The sequence below is a fragment of the Dama dama genome, chromosome 4 (genome assembly GCF_033118175.1).
Source record: "Dama dama isolate Ldn47 chromosome 4, ASM3311817v1, whole genome shotgun sequence".
Taxonomy (NCBI): domain Eukaryota; kingdom Metazoa; phylum Chordata; class Mammalia; order Artiodactyla; family Cervidae; genus Dama; species Dama dama.
Window position 1 is genome coordinate 71607485 of NC_083684.1, and position 19813 is coordinate 71627297.

Below are 19813 nucleotides of genomic sequence, written 5' to 3' on the forward strand. Positions count from 1 at the left end.
TCGACCTCACATCTGGACCCCCTATGCGGATCCGGGTGGTCTGAACCACGTGGGAGGTCTCGCCGGGCGTAGGGGTTGAGGGGAGACCCCATCAGCATCTTTTGTGAAACGTCCTGAGTCTCTCCCCGGAGTGGGAGCCGTTCTCACCCTTCTCCAACCCCTGACTGCAACACAGGCTCGTGATCTGACCGGATCAGGGTTGGCGCCGGGTTTGGCCGCGCCACCTGGGGGGCTCTCCTGGAAAAGATCGGGATTTGGCTTCATAGGCGAAAAGTTGAGACTGTCAGGGGCGTCGGGGAGTGGGGGGAACTAGGCCCCCGGAGAGCCGCTTGGACTGGTTGCCGGCGGCCGGGGTCTGGGCTTGACCTCTGTGAGGGAAGGGGCGGGGTGTGCGGACTTTCGTCCTGGGAAAGCCCGTGCCTGAAGACCAGAGGGGCCGGGGGAGAGCATCTGGGGGCTCCATGCTGGCCCTTCCCAGGAGGAGCCTGAAGAACGGAGGAGTCTCTGCGGTGTCTGGAGGCCCTCGGCGCGTTCCGGCAGCTCCGCGCTCTCCCACCCTGAAAGCCTCCGAGGCAGCTAGCGGGGCTCCGCGGGCGCCCCCTGGCGGCTGCTCGTGAAAGTCGGAATTCAGCCCTTGGGTGAAACGGAGGGAACGCAGACACGGGCCAGGGAGGGAATTGCCCACTCCCCATGGGGGTCGCGTTGGGCTCCTGCGCCCCACTGCTCTCTGCCTTAGTCACTGTCAGCCCACGGCCAGTGGGCACCGTGGGGTCTGAAGTTCCAGCCTGTCTCTCCTCCTACCCCCACTGTGTTTAGGCGACGGTGCCCTCTTCAAGATGCAACCTCAGATCACAAGTGGCTTCGCTACCTTCAAGCGGGTCTATTTCCGGAGGAAAAGAACTAACTAGGTTCCCTTGGAACGCGAGCAGGGACAGACTGGGCCAGAACCTGCCCCTGGCGTAGAGCGCTGGGAGGGCTCTAGACCAGCCTGCTCCTGGGCCTGGGGCCTTCTGAGGAAGGCCAGCCGTGGAGGGGTAGGTGGCCCGTGGCCCTCCTCCAACTCCCTCACCTGCACATTTTCCCAAAGTCAGGGTGTCTGGTAAAGCAATACGATTCGATAGAGGATTCTGTTGAAGAATAACTCCTCCTGTTATTGAAAGAGAGAATTGTAAAGTACCTGAAGAGAATTCGGAAAGTAGGGAAACCCTTGTGGAGCAGTAGGACACCGTCAAAACCTAAATGCAGGCAGCCATGCAGGCAGCCAGCGCTGCCCTCATTTCCTCCTGACCCCTCCACCCGCTTCAGCAGTGTTGTGTGACCAGGGTGCTGTGCTTAGTCGCTCAGTCGTGTTCGACTCTTTGCCACCCCATGAACTGTAGCCCACCAGGCTCTTCTGTCCATGGGCTTCTCCAGGCAACAATACTGGAGTGGGTTGCCATGCCTTCCTCCAGGGGATCTTCCCAACCCAGGGATCGAACCCAGGTCTCCTGCATTGCCGACGGATTCCTTACTGTCCCGGGAATATGTATATATACATGCCACCCTGTTACTCCTTGGTGAAGCCTCTCTGGGGTCTCCACTGACCACACCTAAGGTGTTCAGGGAGATGTCCCCACTCTGGTCGGTCTAATATTGCCAGAACATCCTCCAGTCAGTTCTCAGCCCTAGCAGCAATAATTTCTGCCTCCTTTTGAAGTCTCACCCGGACCAGGCACAGTTTAGTTTTCTTCCAGACACCCTGGTGGCCCCATGCAGATTTCTGAAACATCTTCATTGCTGGCATCCCATTTTCTGTCAGGCCCATACAGGAATGCAACCATCCTCTGCCCCGAGCTCTGACTACTTGGAAATTCAGAATATAGTATGAAACTTACAAATAATTTAAAGTCTGGAAGAAATATGGTTTGAAGTAGAAGCGCCTTCAAAGAGACTTACTGGAGTTACGGAAATTATTTTCCGAGCTGAAAGTGGGGCAGAAAATCCCAAAATGACAGGCTCAAGTCACATTATATTCTACCTCTGTCCCTAATGGGATGTACCTATATCCTGTTGGAGATCGATTTTGCTGTATGCAATATGCAGTTTACTCCAGGAAGAAAGATGATTTTCCCTGACTTTGGGGAGTGGAAGGGAGATTGTGAGAGAAGAAATTTAACCTGACTGGTATGGGCAGTGGGGGAAGAGGAGCCAGGGAGCCTCAGGAAATAGATAACACTTTGAGGCGGTGGTGGACAAAAGAGAGTTTTCCTGTTAGGAAAGTACATATCAGTCCATGTTTGTACACTGATGAGAGGTCAGAAGAGAGGGGGGAAATAGGGAGGGAAAAGATCATGGAAAACAGGATTAAATTACTTAATATGTCAACGTCACTGTTCACTATGGAAATTCTAATCAAAACCTTGTGATACCAGTCTACATCTACTGGGGAAAAGGGGGAAGTAACAAGTATTGATGAGGCTGTGGAGAAATTGGAGCAATTGCCCACTGCTGATGGGAATATAAAATGCTGCAATGTGAGAATGAGTTTAATAATATAAAAACCAGTTCCGCAGCTCCCCATAAACAATAGAGAAATGCCATTGATTCAGCAATTCCACTCCTATGTATACACCCAAAGAATTGAAAGCTGGGACTCAAACACATGTGTGGGCAGCAATGTTCATAGAAGTGTTATTCGCGATAGCAAAAAGGCAGAAACAGCTTAAGTGTACATTAACATCTGAATGGAATTTTAAAATGTGGTTCATTCATACTGTGCAGTATTATCCAGTCATAAAAAGGAATGAAGTTCTGATACATGCCACAACTTGATGAACCTTCAAAATGTAGTAAATGATTAAAACCAGGCATAAAAAGATAGTATACAAATTTACTCATAAAAAATAGCTAGAATAGCCAAATTGTACAGACTGAAAGTAGACTAGAGGTTTCCAGGGGTTGGCCAGAGAGGGGGATGGGTATTACTGCTTAATGAGTACACATTTTACATTTTGTTTGATTTTTTTTTTAATTTAGTGGTAGTAGATACCAAACATTGCAGATATATTTAGTGCCACTGAATTATATATTTGAAAATTAAAGTAGACAAATTGTTTGTCATGTATAATTCACCACTGTATATACACACACACCAAAAAAGTGCTAAGTGAGAGATTTTTGTCTAAATTTCTAAGTTCAATTTTCCTGTTATGCTATACCAAAATTTCATGAACTTTTTGTTTTTTGATAAAGTTAGAACAGCTAGATTGATTGTATAAATATTCACCCACAAAATTAGACCTGCTATAGGAATATGAATTTTAGGACCTAGTTGTTCTCATCAACACAGAATTTGCTTTCATATCAAGAATCTGAAAAATATTAGTCAACCAATTGCTAATAGTTAAGGGGAAATAATTTGAAATCTTATAGAGAATAGAGTCAAGTGGTCACAGTCAAATTAGCAAAAAGTGTTTTCCTTGCCTAGAAGATGAAGCAAATATATTATGAATGATAGGAGTATCACTGCAAATAAGCACAAAGGGGCTGAGTGTTGGGAAACATAAAGACAAAAATATAGAGGTATCTACCAGCCACTGGCCCGGAATAGCAAATAGACTCATCCAAATGGACAAAAGAGAAGACAGTGAGTAAATGATGAAAAAGGAGTTCACAAGGACAAAGATGGTAGATGTGGCCCTTGCCTCAGCAGAAGTTCTGGAAGAATGGCTGTTGCTGTGAATGTGTTGGATTCGCTGCTTGTGATTGTGCAGGAAAACAACCATGGAGCCACTAGCCCAGACCATGCGACCTGAACATATAAAGTCTATTGTGAAGAATATGGCCACAAATACAAACCTTATAATTCTTTCTGGATTCAGTGTGGAATGGAAACAAGACATATATATGCTGTCTACGAGACCCACATCAGATCTAGGGATGCATATAGACTGAAACTGATGGGATGGAAAAAAGTATTCCACACAAATGGAAATGAAAAGAAAGCTGGAGTAGCAATATTCATATCAGACAAAATAGACTTTAAAGTAAAGACTGAAATAGAGATAAAGGAGGACACTACATAATGACTAAGGGATCAATTCTAGAATGTATAGCAATTGTAAATATAGATGCACCCAACATTGGAGGATGTCAATATATCAGGTGAAAACACTAACAGCCATTAAGGGAGAAATTGACATTAACACAATAATAATGGGGGTTGTTTATCACCCCACTTTCATCAATGGGCAGATCATCCAGTCAAAAAATAAGAATAATAAATGTTTTTCTTGAGTCACTGCTGTCAGAGTCCTTTCCAGTGCTGGGAATCACAGTCCACCTTATCTCCCTAGGATGCCCTCCAACACCGTGCTGATCTCTGGACCTGCTGTGGGGGCAGCTCAGATTCTAATCTGGTCCTACTCCTGTGTATTCTTGCCTCAAATGACGACGGCTATCAGAGCTATTGCGTTTGCTTTTGTGGGAGCTCTCAATGTCCTTTTACATATTCCATACACAGAGTCTGCCTAGTTGATCATGTGGATTTAACCTGCAGGTTGTCCAGCTGGTCGGAACGTTTTGAGTCTTCTTCCGTAGCCACACTGCCCCGGGTTTCAATTGTGGTTTTATTTTCACCTCTGCATGTGGGTTGCCCACTGGGGTTTAGCTCTGGAGGCTGCCCTGGAGGGCTCGGGTTTGCCCCTGTGAGGGCCAGGTGTGGAGGTGGTGCAGCTGCTTGGGTCGCAGGGGTTCTGGCAGCACCAGGTCCTCAGGGAGGTTGGCGGCTAGGGCAGCAGGAAATCGAGTGCTCTAGAAGAGCATGGCAACCAGTACTGGCCAGTACGCTCCAGTGTTCCTGCCTGGAGAACCCCGTCTCTGACAGAGAAGCCTGGCAGGCCACAGTCTACAGGGTCGCAAAGAGTCGCACACTGCTGAAGCGCATAAATACAAGACTTCTTTTCCTGCCTGGGGCTGCTCTGCCCCAGTGAGAGTTGAGCATGAAGGTGCCAGTGCTTGGCTTGTGGGGACCCTGGTGGCGCCAAGTGTTCAGGGACATGGACTGCCTCCATGGCAGGAGTGACGGCCCTATCAGAGTCCATTTTCGAGCCTCTTGTAGCTGGCGATCAGAAGGCCTCTTTGGCCAATCTTTCTCTATAACTCTGCCCATTCAGGCACTTACAGGGCTCCTTTGCCTGGGTCCTTCTCTGTTGTTGGGTGCGTCAGGCACATAGAGGGGACCCCCTGACTGGGGTCCTACTCTGTAGATTGGTGCATTAGGCACTTAAAGGGGCACCCTGGGTGGGGTCCTACTCTGTAGTTCAATGCGTCATGCATTCGATGGGACAGCCTCTCTATTGTTCAGCTGCCAATGCTGGTGTGTGGGAAGAGAGAGGCTATGGTGATGGCTCCATCCCCTATGTGTGACTCAGCAGTATCGCCTTGTTTCCATGGCTACCTGGCTTTCCAGGTAGCCCACCAGGCATTTCCCACCACATCTCTTCCCTCACCTGTCTTTCCACAGTCAGCAGCATCCCTCACTCTGGGATTGCTCCATAATCCCTAAACTTCAGCTCCCAGCCTCTGCCCCTTCCAGGAGACCCACGTTCCTGCCTGGTGTATGTATGGCTGTGGCAAGGACTGTCTGATTCTCATTCCATTTAGGCACTCACATATCAGCTGTTTCACTCTCACCCTTAAATGTTTCTCCTCTGACTCAGACAATTGCTCCGCTGTGGGAGTCAGACCCCTGCTTCAGTTCCCCACCCACCAAGGGCAGGTCCAGTCCTACTAACACTTCTGTTTTGACCCCTAGTTTCTTTGTCCTACCAAGTTTTGCGTGGTTCTATATATTCTTCTCCACTGGTCAAGTACTCCTGTTTGCTCTCAGCTGGTGTTCTACACACACATCTGTGTCTGAAGGTGTATTTCTCATGTATCCATGCAGAGAGATGTACTCCATGTCCACCTACTTCTCTGCCATCTTGTTCTCCCTCCTTCATGAACTTTTCAGTTTATGAAGCTAGCATGGCTAGTTTGAGTGTATAAATATTCATCAATATTAGACCTCTTATGCAGATAAACATTTAGGACCTAATTGGTTCCATGTGCATAAAATATACCCTTTTATAAATAATATGAAAATTGTTGCAATAACAGACATACCAATAAATACATTAAATATAAGTGGATTAATGTTCCAACCAAAACACATAGACTAGTTGAATGGATACAGAAACAAGACCCATATATACGCTGTCTATGAGACCCACATCAGATCTAGGGGTGTACATAGGCTGAAAATGATGGGGTGGAAAAAAGTATTCCACAAAAATGAAAACTAAAAAAAAAAAGCTGGAGTAGCAATATTTATATCATACAAAGTAGAATTTAAAGTAAAGACTGGTATAGAGACCAAGGAGGGCACTACATAATGACTAAGGGATCAATTTAAGAATATATAACCCTTGTAAATATAGATGCACTAATATAGGAGGACCTCAATATATAAGGTGAATACTAACAGCCATAAAGGGAGAACTTGACATTAATGCAATAATAATAGGGCTTGTTTATCACCCCACTTTCATCAGTGGGCGGGTCATCCAGACAGAAAATCAATAAGGAAGCATACTTTTAATGACACATTAGACCAGGTGTACTTCATTGATCTTTATTGAGCATTTTATCCAAAAGCAACAAATCACACCTTCTCATATGCATGTGGAACATTTTCCAGTATGGACCACATGCTGGAACACAAACTGATACTCAGTAAGTTTAAGAACATTGAAAACATATCGAGCATCATTTCCAATCATAATGCTAGGAGCTTCAAAATAAAGTTCAGGAAAAAAAACTGTGAAGAGTAGTCTGAAAATTCCTAGTATATTAAATGTAAACAAATGAGGGAAAGAAATCAGATTTTCTATGGAGAATAGAGTCAACTGGTTACAGCCAAATTAGCAAAAAGTGTTTTCCTTGCCTAGAAGATGAAGCAAATATATTATGAGTGACACGAGTATCACTGAAAATGAGCACAAAGGGGCTGACTGTTGGGAAACATAAAGACAAAAATATAGACATATCTACCAGCCACTGGCCCGGAATAGCAAATAGACTCATCCAAATGGACAAAAGAGAAGACAGTGAGTACAATAGGCAAAAGGAGCTCGCAAGGGTCAAGATGGTAGATGTGGCTCTCACCTCAGCACAAGCTCTGGAAGAATGGCTGTTCCTGTGAATGTGCTGGACTCGCTGCTTGTGCCTGAGCAGGAAAACAACCATGGAGCCACTAGCCCAGACCATGAGACTCAAACATATAAAGTCTGTTGTGAAGCATATGGCCGGATATACAAACCTTACATTTCTGTTTGGATTCAAAGTGGAACAGTATCCATAATTTACCCTTACACTAAGGTTTTCAATGTGAGTTGGACTAGTTATATGGAAAGGAATAGAGATATTCATCAGAAGATTCAGGATCCAGCAAAGGAAGCAGCAGAAGGCAATGCACGTTGGTGATCTCATTCTGAGCTCCAGCCACCTAGAGAAATGGGGGCAAAGTCTAATGGCTTGGAAGCCACTGAGGAGGGAGGTCATGCTAAGGCAAATCCCTCTGCTCACCCTTTGAAAATAGAAGAGAAATTTACATCCAGCCTCGTTCAGGAAATTCCTGGATCCAAAAGTTGCCATTGTATGAGGGATCCCTCTGGAGAAAAGCACCAAGGAGTTGGCTAAGACGAGTTGATTGAGAATCAAGTCTGTGAGTCTCACCTTGTGTCCAGTGAGCAAAGTGAAGTTATAAAGACAAAGGAGGAATGAGTTCCCAAGGATCCCCACTCCCATCTGAGTGACTAAGATAATTCCCATTTCCCAAGCCATCCTATTGGTATCTATGGGACACTGATTTTAGTTGGAACCTGAGAAATGAGTAGTTCAACAAACAAAAATAAATCTGTTCCCACCACCACCATGCCCAGTATTCTCCAGTGCTAAGGCTGATACATCCTTTCCCAGTTTAGATGAGCATCAAGTATGTGTTTATGGGTGGAGATTTTACTCCTGAAGATCCTGGTTCTACTTGGAAACCGGTAATGTCTATTTCTAGGATGTGAGTGAATGCATTAGGCCCCGAATGAGCAACAGAGTTTTGTACATGTGTAAATTGAGTGAAAAGGTTCTCTACCCTCTTATCTACAGTTATGTCCCAGATGCATTGAAAAGCTGGGTACAAAACTGTGTGTAGAGTGTGCTTGAGTATTCCCAAATGTACAGAAGAATGACTATACAGACAAGGAACATGTATTTGTATAGAGTAGGGGAGAATTTAAATCTAGACCTTTTTTCCTCATTCACCAGAAGTTTTTCTTTTAATTTTTTATTTATTTATTTTTGGCTGCACTGGGTCTTCATTGTGGCCCAGGGGTTTCTCATTGCAGTGGCTTCTCTTCTTGAGGAGCACAGGTTTAGGTATGTGGGATTCAGTAGTTGCATGCGCTTAGTTACTCCACAATATTGGGATCTTCATGGACCAGAGATTGAACCTGTGTTCCCGCATTGGCGGGTGGATCATAACCGCTGGACCACCAGGCAAATCCTAAAGCTGGACGTTGAAGGAAAAAAATTGGTTAGAATGTTTTATTTGTACAAGTGTACATATTTCCCATAGTTATAAAACAATATTAAAGTAAAGTAAGTAAATGTTTTAAAGACACTAAGTTTACAAATTTAAAAAAATGAATGGTGGTCTCTATGTGCAAGGAAAATACTTCAAGTGACTTGAAAATATAGAACTTTGACTGTATGTCCTTAAGGAGATAGTATGAAGGTAAAACTACTTGCAATCAACATTACATATTACCTATATACTTCACTATAATGTAGTGGTAGAATATCTTGGAATCAAATACTTTCTATCAATGGGAACGAGTACTTATGGGAGATAAAATCTTTGCCGACAAAGTTGCTCTAGTCAAAGCTATGGTTTTTCCCATAGTCATGTATGGATGTGAGAGTTGGACCATAAAGAAGGCCGAGTGCTGAATAATTGATGCTTTTAAACTGTGGTGTTGGAGAAGAATCTTGAGATTCCCTTGGACTGCAAGGAGATCAAACCATGATCCTAAAGGAAATCAACAGTAAATATTCATTGGAGGGACTGATGCTGAGGATAAAGCTCCAATACTTTTGCCACCTGATGTGAAGAGCCAAGTCACTGGAAAAGACCCTGATGCTGGGAACGATTGAAGGCAGGAGGAGAAAGGGGTGAAAGAGAAGGAGATTGTTGGATGGTGTCACCGAACCAATGAACATGAGTTTGAGCAAGCTCTGGGAGATGACGAAGGACAAGGAAGCTTGGCGTGCTGCAGTTCACAGGGTCACAAAGAGTTGGACACAACTGAGTGACTGAACAACAACAAAATAAATGCCAATATAAAACCAAGGAATTTGAATAAAAGTTAAAATTGACATTTGGTAACACAGGCAATACACATACAGTATTAGATTTTAAACTGACATGTATTTCATTTCACTTGCCATTCAAAAGAATCTGGAATTTTGGACAACCCTACAACGATGCCTAACTCTAACACCCAGTTTATGAACTCAATATATGTCCCAGGATAAGTGAACACAGCGTCTCGAGGGGAGGGGGAGAAACAACCTTATTTAACCCTTAGGACAGGAACTTTCCAAGACAATCCTGAAACTGCTAGTCATACACAGGACGGAAGGAAATAGAACTCAGATGTCACCGAATTCCACTAAAGAAGCTACTTTTGTACAATTTTCATACAGTACTAACTCTAAAAAGTGCACTCAGGTAAACTAAATATCTCTAAATGATATAAAATTAAGTGCAAAAGTTAATGCTAGAAGAGCTTAAGGAAACAGCTCATTGTTCAGAAACTGAATAAGGGTAAATATCAAGCATTTCGCCCGCAGTAATGGCATAGACCGTATTTTAGAGTAGGAAATCTTTGAACTGACACATAAACTGGACTGGTTTGGATGAGACCTGCAGATGCACATAATACATTGTCCATCATGGGAAAAGATACAACGATACAAGATGAAATAGAAATTCAACAACATGGTGGAGACTTCCCCACCATGAAGACAATTCCTTTTTCCAGATGAACTGATGTTTCAGTCTTGGGTGATGAGATAAGAGGACATTTTCAAACGGTGAAGACACAAATCCACTATGCTGGACAGGGTGTTGTTGAGTCACCACTTTCCTGGCATGGTCATTTCATTATGTCTGGAATAACAGCTATAATATGAATTTCCATTTCCATGATCAAGAACTGAAATGGTTTTACACTTGAGAAATAAAGGAAAGGAATTGTTATTATGATAGTAATACAATTCAGAATATCCATAAATCAAGATAGCCAATTTTTTTCTTTTGTGGCAAGAGTCTTCTTTAAATGTATAAAGAAAATAAATAAGTAAAATTTTGGAAAACAATATGAAAATTAACTAATGTGCAGAAAACAGTGAGTGAAAACCAAAAACTATATTTAAGCCATAGGATTCATTTTAAGTAATAGCAGAGAAAACTTTTGCCTTGGATGGAAATTTTCCCAGTGTGAATAATTCAGTTCTAAGAAATATGCTACTGAATAAAAATGCCAATGAAAATTGAATACTAATATCAAAACAACACCAATTTTCTAGGAAAAAAATTTAGTTTAACAAAGTGAACTTGCCTTACATAAAGTATGGTAATAATTACACATTGCCACTGACGATAGAAAAAAGCAGAACAGAACAAGGAGCTTGCATGTTATCTATGTTTGCAGGTATTTATATCATAAGTCTACATAGAAGTTTATATATGATAAAAGTTCATGAATTATATTAAAGCAATTACTTATTTAATATATGGTATTAGATTTAATTAGGACATTAGAGCTATATTTCCAACTTTAATCTCAGAGGAAAAAAATAAATACTAGATCTGCATTTAAGGAATTGTTAATGTCTTAGGTAAAAATGTTGAAATATATCCTCATAATGTTGCCTGGACAAAGTATTACTACGCATGTACCAAACCTGAGGATTTAAAACATTTTTCGCATATTTGTGTTTATAAAAATTATAACTTTTTTCACTTTTATAATATCCTGTGCTGAAAAATTCCTAAAGCAAAGAAAATAAAGCCCAATGAAAACATTTAATGCAGATGGCCCCTGGTGCCCAGCTGCGGAAGTCCCCAGCAACGCCCAGGGCCTTCAGGGATTTCTCCCTGGACTGACCTCGGCCTCAGGCAGTTCTGGGCCCAGGAGGGCGGGTGGGGTAGGCCCTGCTGGAGCACCCATGGGGTGGGGGGTGGGGGGTGCTCAGAAAACCAGGCCACCCTCCCGGCCCCTCCCGGGGCAGCACCCGGCCCAGCGGCCCTGGGAGCACCCAAAGTACCGGCCCTGCTTCTCCAGGAGCAGCGGCCTGTCCTCCCACCCTCGCTGGCGAGATGCCGCCAATCATCTCCATCTCAGATTGATTTCAAATAAGGAAGAGTCAACAAAATCATGGAAGAATAATTTATCACTCGTTAATAAAAGAGCAACTACTTATTCAGTACAAATAAAAGCTCAATGAAATTATTTAAATATATAGAACACCAAGAGGTGATTATAACCTCAGTGCTTTTGGGGGGAACTAGATAGGAATACGGAGAAGGCAATGGCACCCCACTCCAGTACTCTTGCCTGGAAAATCCCATGGACGGAGGAGCCTGGTAGGCTGCAGTTCATGGGGTCGCGAAGAGTCAGACGTGACTGAGCGACTTCACTTTCACTTTTCACTTTTATGCACTGGAGAAGGAAATGGCAACCCACTCCAGTGTTCTTGCCTGGAAAATCCCAGGGATGGGGTCGCAGAGTCGGACACGACTGAAGTGACTTAGCAGCAGTAGCAGATAGGAATAACCAGTTTCTAGAAATCACACATTATAAAAAATGATCTTCCATAAACACCAAAAAAGGCCAAATTATATTGAAATGGGCACTGAATGATTCATATATACACATATGAATGCTGAAATTTCATTTCAGGGTCAAGTCGTCTAATACAGAATTACATAATCTATCTTTTCTATCAAGATCCTAGTCAAATAAGATCACGGAGGCGTCTGCTTGCGGAGCCTGGCTCCGGGGCCAATGAGAGCTCCACCACCGAGGACCGGCCTCCGCAGTTGCGACGCTCAGCTTAACTGCCCCGCAGCTCACCTCGTGGACTTCAGGGAACGGTGGGAATCGGGACCACGTTCCCAAGTGCGTCCCGGTGCCCAGTGCTCGAGGAAGCTGGAGCCGGGAGTGGGGGCAGGCCGGGCGGGCAGGCTGCCTTCCTGTGTCTGGGGAGGAGGCTCGGACACCCGGGGAGACGCGGTGGCCGGGGTGCGCCGGGCCAGGGCGGCTGCTGGGCTGGGGCCGGGCTGAGGTTCGCGGACAGAAGCAGGAGGCAGCCGGGGCCCAGCTGGGCAGGATGCCGCCCGCGGGTGAGGCCCTGAGAGTTGCTGCCCAGCCAGTCCTGCGGGCCAGGGGCCGAGCGGAGCGAGGGCTGTGGATGCCGCGCTGGCTGAGCTCACCGTCAACCCCTGGGCCCTCCCATTTCCCTCCCGGTGGGGCCCCACCCGACACCCCGCCTGGGGGCAGAAGAGACAGCAAGCGCCGGGCTCACACCCCAGGCCCCCTGCCCTCCTGGCCCTGGGCCTGGTCAGCAGCCCCAGGCACAGAGGGTCCACCCTGGCCCTCCCGGCTCAGGCCCCGGCCCTTCCCACTGGGAGGGCCCCGCCTCTGAGCCCCGCCCCTGAGGACAGAGAGGAGGAGTGAGCTGCGGGAAGGTCTGCCGATGCCTGCCCTTCTGGGGCAATCCTGGCGCCCATGCCGCCCTCTGCACCCCCAGCCGCCCCCGGACGGAAGGTGCGCAGAACCTGGGGAGCACCCCCGTGGCACCAGAACGGCTGGGGAAACCCTGCACACGTGTTAGAGGGACGAGCCACACCAGCTGCGAGTCACAGATAAAGCTCACTCGAATGCGACTGTAACAGAAAAGCCTTCTAAATCACACAGAATCCTCCACGCTGCTTATAGAGAGTAACAGATTCAACCGCATGAAAATCAAGCATTTGCTTGGGGAGGAGGGCCCAGATCAAACTGAAAAGAAGATATGAAACTGTGGGGAAATATTTCCAGTTCTAATGTCCTTAATGGGTGAGGAGTTCCTAGGGATCAGTTTCTTAGATGGCAAAAGGATGGGAAATGATACGAACAGTTAGTTCACAATAAAAAGAAAGACTGAAATAAATAAATAAATAAACTTTGGAGATTGTAAAAAAAAGAAAAATGACTCAGACATCCCTGTCGGTCCAGTGGCTAAGACATAGAGCTTTCCTGGTGGGGGAAATATCCTGTATGCTGCCCAGTGCAACAACAACAAAAAAGAAGGATTTAAAAAAGAAACCCAAAACCTGACTGTCTCTACTGTAAATTTTAAAACTTCATACTTTCCTGCTGTCTGAACCTCCTCACGGGGTGTAAACATCCCACCAAGATGGCCAGGTGCACCAGCGTGAAGCCTGGCCCTGCCGCCAGTTGCTTTCCTCCCCTCCCCTCCCCGTGACCACGGGCATTCAGACTTGCCATTGAGATCCCCCTTCACCCCTTGCTCTGTGCTCTCGCAGAACCTCGGCAAAGGCACTGGCCCTCCGATCCATCCGCCCCTTCCCTCTCTCCTCCCTCCTACTCGACAGAGCCCACCACCTGGGGGAACTCTCCCCTGTGGCCTCCTCAAGCCTCCAGTGACTGTCTCCCTGGGGCCTGTGAGTACAGAAAACTTTGTTTCCCTGGGCCTCTCCCATGTTCCATCTTGTAGCTGCTTCTGACAGAGCATATAAAAGGATACATGTCAACCACAAATTTAAGTCTTTTTGAAAATTATTTAGTGTGCTGAACACATACAATTTTATCTATTTTTCTAATCTTGTATCCAAAATGACTGTGCAGTTTAGGATTAGGTAAATCAAATGCTGTGTAAAATATATTTCAATCAAATTTCAAAAACTGAAATAATGAGAACAGTTTGTATTAAAGTAGGAGGACATGCCTCGGTAAACAAACTACAACACTTTTGAAGAAAAAATCTGGTGGGTTGAGGGGTGAGTAGGAGACTTACATATCTCATTACTGATGTCCATTCATATTCCTTGGACATTGATTAGCATGTTTTAGTAAAAGAGACGCAGAAGATGAATTCACTCTGCCATATGTCAGCAATTGTGATTTTAAGAGAAATCTTACTGAGTATAAGTTCACCAGAACTATACTCACTGAGGGAAGCAAGTTTAACTATATAAGGTGAGAAGGTGGACAGGGTCGGGGGGTTCAGAGTGAAATTTATCCATGAATTGATTTGTAAAAGTTTTCACAATCACATTTATAGTTCTCCAATTAAAATTTTATCATTTGTGAAGCCCTTGAGATTGAAAGGAGAAAATTGGGCATAATGGAATAACAATATGGAATTGCCTTGGGACAGTGAAGTACACTACATTAGGAAGCCTTAGCAAAAGACATCAGAAGTTAATTGAAAAGTAAAACATGCAAGAAGACATGGTAGAAAGATTAATAAAAATTTGTTTAACTAGAAAGCCAGGATGCTATGCATATGGAAGTTTCTGTGGTTACTATTCACTCCAGCTCTTAAAGAATTCAGCAACACATTACAATAAAGGATCATGATATTTCCCTGATCATAGGGTTTTGGGTAACAAAGGGAGGCTCCAAATTAAGTGCCTCCTATTCTCAGAGAGAAGCACATGGACCTGGCTATCAATGAAGTTCTCCAAGCAGAATTTTATTTTACTGTTTTATTCTTATCTGTTTAGACTGATCAACATACATCACAGAGAGAGCAAGAAATTATTTGCAGAATGTAAATAGCAAGATATTTTAATATCTGGTTATGTTTGGGGAAGCACACTGACCAAAATCCCCCACCCTGGCCAGGCACCATAGTAACCATTTGCAGGAGTTCTTTTATGACAAGAGGTCCTGGTAAGGAACACGGAACTAATAAGCCACCACCAACTGGAAGAGTTCTGGAAAGGTCAACAGGAGACACCACATGTCCGACCACGTTCCAGAGTCCTTCTTGCTGGCATCTATCTTGGCTGAACAAGGCGCGCACCACCAGAAAGGACTCTGAGTTAGACTGGTTGGCTAAAGACAACCCGGAAACTAATCCCATCACCCTGAAACCCAAGACTGTGAGCCATGTGACAGAGCAGTTCTCCTGGGTTCCCTCAGCCTACTGCTCTCCACCCCGGTGCCCTTTCCCAATAAAATCTCTTGCTTCATCAGCACATGTGTCTCCTCGGACAATTCATTACCGAGTATTAGACAAGAGCCCTGTTTCGGGCCCTGGAAGGGGTCCCCCTTCCTGGAACAGTCACATTACGTGTCAGGGTAATATTACTATCCTAAGATAGTGAAGCCTTTCATTCATCTTTTTTGTTCAGACCCCACAATCATTAGAGATAATTTCTTTTAAGATAAAGACTTCATTTCCTTACATGGAGAATGATAAGACTTTCAGTTCTCTAATCTGGAGAGAAAAGTGAGCACCCTAGCTGATGAGAGAACTCTATTATAAAGACTCACCTTTACCACACAGGCTAACAAGAAAATACAACAAAACCAACTGTGCATTCCATCCTCTCAGTCAGACCTCAGGTAATTCAGCACTCAGAGCTGGGAGATCAGCATCGTTATCTAGTTGCTGGCACTTGCCTGCTGAGTGAAGTCTTTAGTGAATGGTGAGAGCTTTGGCATCTTTAGTCAGAGAAACATGAAGGAAGATTTCATAGAAACTGAAAATGTGAGGAAAGAGCAGAGACATCAGGCAGCAGAGGCGTGGGTAGAGAAGGAGGAATGCATCAAATGTGTGCAGGAAGCATAATCCTCACTGTATACAAAGGTATATTTGTGTTCCAATCCCAGGAAACACGAGAGAGAGAAGCTGATTTATATTGGTGTTTCAAACTGAATTTTCTGTGATATAGTTATCCTGCAAATCTAACCCTTGACTAAAAAAGAGACACTTACCAAATAACATTCTCAATCAGAACCGTGTGTTCCCAGACAACATCTGTGCAGAGGTGGAAAGGGCATCTGAACCCAACCAAGATAAAGGTTTGGAATACCGTGATGTCATCGCCTTATTGGGAAGTGATTATCCTGCCACCTGTCACTTCAGTGACAATGCTTTCAGAGGGAGTTGAAATTATCTTTGAAAAATAGTTGCAGATTGAACAATTCATTGAAAGCAATTATTATTGATTATAGTGTTTTCTATTGAAAATTGCAGAAATACCTCGGGAACAATTTTCCTGTGGAATATTTTTTAAAGACTCACAGAACATGGAGCAGGACAGAAAAACTGAGATCTAATAAGTAAGAAACAATGCTGTCTTCTCATTATCTCATGTCAATAGAGATAATCACTGGTGCCCGTGTTGAAGAACCGGCTACCAATGAAGGAGACATAAGAGACACAGATTCGACCCGTGGGTTGGGAAGATCCCCTGGAGAAGGAAATGGCAATCCGCTCCAGTATTCTTACCTGGAGAATCCCAAGGACCGTGGCGCCTGGCAGATTACAGTCCATAGGATTGCGAAGAGCCGGACAGGATTGAAGTGATTTAGCACACTCAGCACACAGTAGGAATAAGAAACAGTTTTATTCAAGCCAAACTGAGGACTACAACCTGGGAGATAGGCAAGATGATAGTTCAGCAAATATTTTGAAGAGGTGAGGAGTGTTAACCAAAATTTTCATGAACAGAGACCTGATCGAAATAAAGAGATGTTTATTTGGGGTTGGTTAGGACTGTGGCGGAGAAGGCAATGGCACCCCACTCCAGTACTCTTGCCTGGAAAATCCCATGGACGGAGGAGCCTGGTAGGCTGCAGTCCATCGGCCGCTAAGAGTCGGACACGACTGAGAAACTTCACTTTCACTTTTCACTTTCATGCACTGGAGAAGGAAATGGCAACCCACTCCAGGGTTCTTGCCTGGAGAATCCCAGGGACGGCGGAGCCTGGTGGGCTGCCGTCTATGGGGTCGCCCAGAGTCGGACACAACTGAAGCGACTTAGCAGCGGCAGGACTGTGGCAGGGGTGGCACTGATCCAAGGGGTACCTGAATGGCGTTCTGCCAGACTACAAAATTGGGGAGGGAGGCTTCTACAGGCAACCCCCCTGCAAGGTTACACAAATTCTTTGTTCAAAAGTTAGGGTTGTATGGAAACACAATAGACCGTGAATAGCCACACACACAATGGAACAGTATTAATAAGACGCCATAAGAAATATGAAATATTGTCATCTGTGACAACATGAATGACCTTGGGGGTTTCACACTAAGTGAAATAATCAGATGGAGAAAGATCATAAAATAAGATTCCTCTCACATATGGAATGGAAAAAAAATTAATTAACGCACCAAACAAAAACAAAAATGTATAGACAGAGAACAGATTAGCAATTACCAGAAGGGAAGAGGTAGGGTGGGAGGGAGAAATGGGTAAAAGGGGTCCACAGTATGTGATAAGTGGATATTAAACTTTTGGTGGTGAGCATGGTGTAGTGTATGCAGAAGTAGAAATATAACATTTTACATAGAAATCTTATATAAGATGGAGTTGAATCATGCTTAGGGGGATCTGAGCGGCTTTTAACGAAAAATGTTTGGCCTTGCTCCCCGTGACATGTGGGATCTTAGTTCCCTGACCAGGATTGGACCCATGCACCCTGCATTGGAAGTGTGGAGTGTTAACCATTGGACCACGAGGGAAATCCTTGAGTCCCTTTTTATATGTTCTCTCCTGAGCTGTTCTCCCAGACACTCCCCACCCCTTAATCTTGCAGCTCACAACTTAACACTCTGATTAAGAGGAGAGAGACATGAGCCGCCTGGGAACGGGAACTGAGTGTCCGGAGCAGCTGGGGGAGCAGGCACTCCCGCACACGCTCTTCTCCCCTACAGGACAAACTGCAGCTGACAAGGCCTCTCTTGGAGTTGGTTGTACTTCTTGGGGTGGGTTGACAGGAGAGTCAACTGATTCTCTTACTCTCTTCAATGTGCTCAATGTTCATTTTTTTTTTTTTTTCTCCAGTGATGAGCTGAAATTTCTCATCTGTACTGTTATGTTCCCACAAGGACCCTCTTCTCTGGACCCCCATTGCTGGGAATAAACCTGAAAGAATTGAAAGCCCAGACCCAAACACATTATTGTGCACCAGAGGTCATAGCAACGTTATTTATGATAGCCAAAAGGTGGAAACAACTCAAGTGTCCATTAACACAGGAATGGATTTCTAACACGTGGTACATTCATACTCTGGGATATCATTCAGTAATAAAAAGCATTGAAGTTCTGACACATGCTGCAATATGGTAAACCTTGAAAACAGCCTAAACAGTTAAAGCAAGACATAAAAGGAAAAATAATGTATAATGCCACTTATAACGAATATCTAAAAGAGACAAGCTTGCACCAACTGAAAGTAGATCAGAGATTTCCTGAGCCTGTGCCGAGAAGGAGATGGGGAATTATTGCTTTATGGGTATGTATTTTCCATCTGGCTTGATCTTTTTTTCAAGCTAGTGGTCGTAGATGCAAAACATTGCAAATATATTTATTGCCACTTAATTGAATACTTGAAAAGTATTTAAATGGCAAATTTCTTGTTATATATAATTAAACACTGTATATACACACACCAAAAAAGCTGCAAAGTGAGAGATTTTTGTCCAAATTGTCCCCAAAATTTTCCTGTTAGACTACTTGAAACCTTCATGAACTTTTCTGTTATTGAAGCTAACACAGCTAGTTTGATGGTATAAATATTCACCAACAATATTAGACCTCTTATACAGATAAACATTTAGGACATAATTGTTTCCACCTACATAAAATATACTCTTTTATGAACAATCTGAGAATTGTGGCAATAATAACATATTGATAAATACCTTAAATGTAAGTGGATTAAATGATCCAACCAAAACACATAGACTAGTTGAATGGATACAGAAATAAGACCCATATATATGCTGTCTATGAGACCCACATCAGATCTAGGGATGCATATAGACTGAAAGTAATGGGAGGGAAAAAAGTATTCCACAGAAATGAAAATTAAAGGAAAGCTGAAGTAGCAATATTCATACCAGACAAAATAGAATTTAAAGTAAAGACTGGTATAGAGACAAAGGAGGGCACTACATAATGACTAAGGGTTTAATTCAAGAATATATAGCAATTGTAAATATAGATGCATCCTCCTATTGAGGAGGGCCTAAATATATAAGGTGAATACTAGAGGATGAGATGGTTGGATGGCATCACCGACTCAATGGATGTGAGTTTGGGCAAACTTTGGGAGTTGGTGATGGATAGGGAGGCCTGGTGTGCTGCAGTTCATGGGGTCACAAAGAGTCGGACACAACTGAGCGACTGGACTGAACTGAACAGCCATAAAGGGAGAACTTGACAGTAATGCAATGATAATGGGGGTTGTTTATCACTCCCACTTTCATCAATGGGCAGATCATCCAGACAGAAAATTAACAAGGAAACATATGCTTTTAATGACACTTTAGACTGGGTGTACCTAATTGATATTTATTGAGCATTTTATCCAAAAGCAACAAAATCCACCTTCTCATATGCACGTAGAGCATTTTGCAGTGTTGACTACATGCTGGGACACAAAGTGATACTCAGGAAATTTAAGAACATTGAAATCATATCGAGCATCAT

The 19813-nt window shown here is 44.0% G+C and overlaps 2 protein-coding genes across 2 annotated transcripts in view; one reads left to right on the forward strand and one right to left on the reverse strand.

Moving 5' to 3' along the window:
* Positions 1 to 283: 283 nt before the first annotated feature.
* On the reverse strand, positions 284 to 12871 carry LOC133055252 (basic salivary proline-rich protein 2-like). Its single transcript, XM_061140667.1, has 5 exons — positions 12846 to 12871; positions 12683 to 12795; positions 12216 to 12631; positions 869 to 1010; positions 284 to 633 (listed from the first exon to the last, which is right to left on the reverse strand). Exons 1-5 carry the CDS (start codon positions 12869 to 12871, stop codon positions 284 to 286), a joined length of 1047 nt encoding a protein of 348 aa, XP_060996650.1.
* The window catches only part of LOC133055253 (zinc finger and SCAN domain-containing protein 4-like), a 29548-nt gene continuing 22604 nt past the window's right edge, over positions 12870 to 19813 (forward strand). Inside the window, exon 1 of the mRNA XM_061140668.1 lies at positions 12870 to 12908. Within this exon, the coding sequence (XP_060996651.1) occupies positions 12870 to 12908 (39 nt within the window). The remainder of the gene's footprint in view (positions 12909 to 19813) is intronic.

Excerpts from the sequence above, each read along its gene's own strand:
- LOC133055252 (XM_061140667.1), bottom strand. The coding sequence starts at position 12,871 with ATGGGCGCCAGGATTGCCCCAGAAGG. Across the intron at positions 12,796-12,845 it reads GCCAGGATTGCCCCAGAAGG|GGGCGGGGCTCAGAGGCGGG; the intron begins GCAGGCATCGGC and ends CTCTGTCCTCAG. Across the intron at positions 1,011-12,215 it reads CGTTCCCTGAAGTCCACGAG|AAGGCCCCAGGCCCAGGAGC; the intron begins GTGAGCTGCGGG and ends GGCCTTCCTCAG.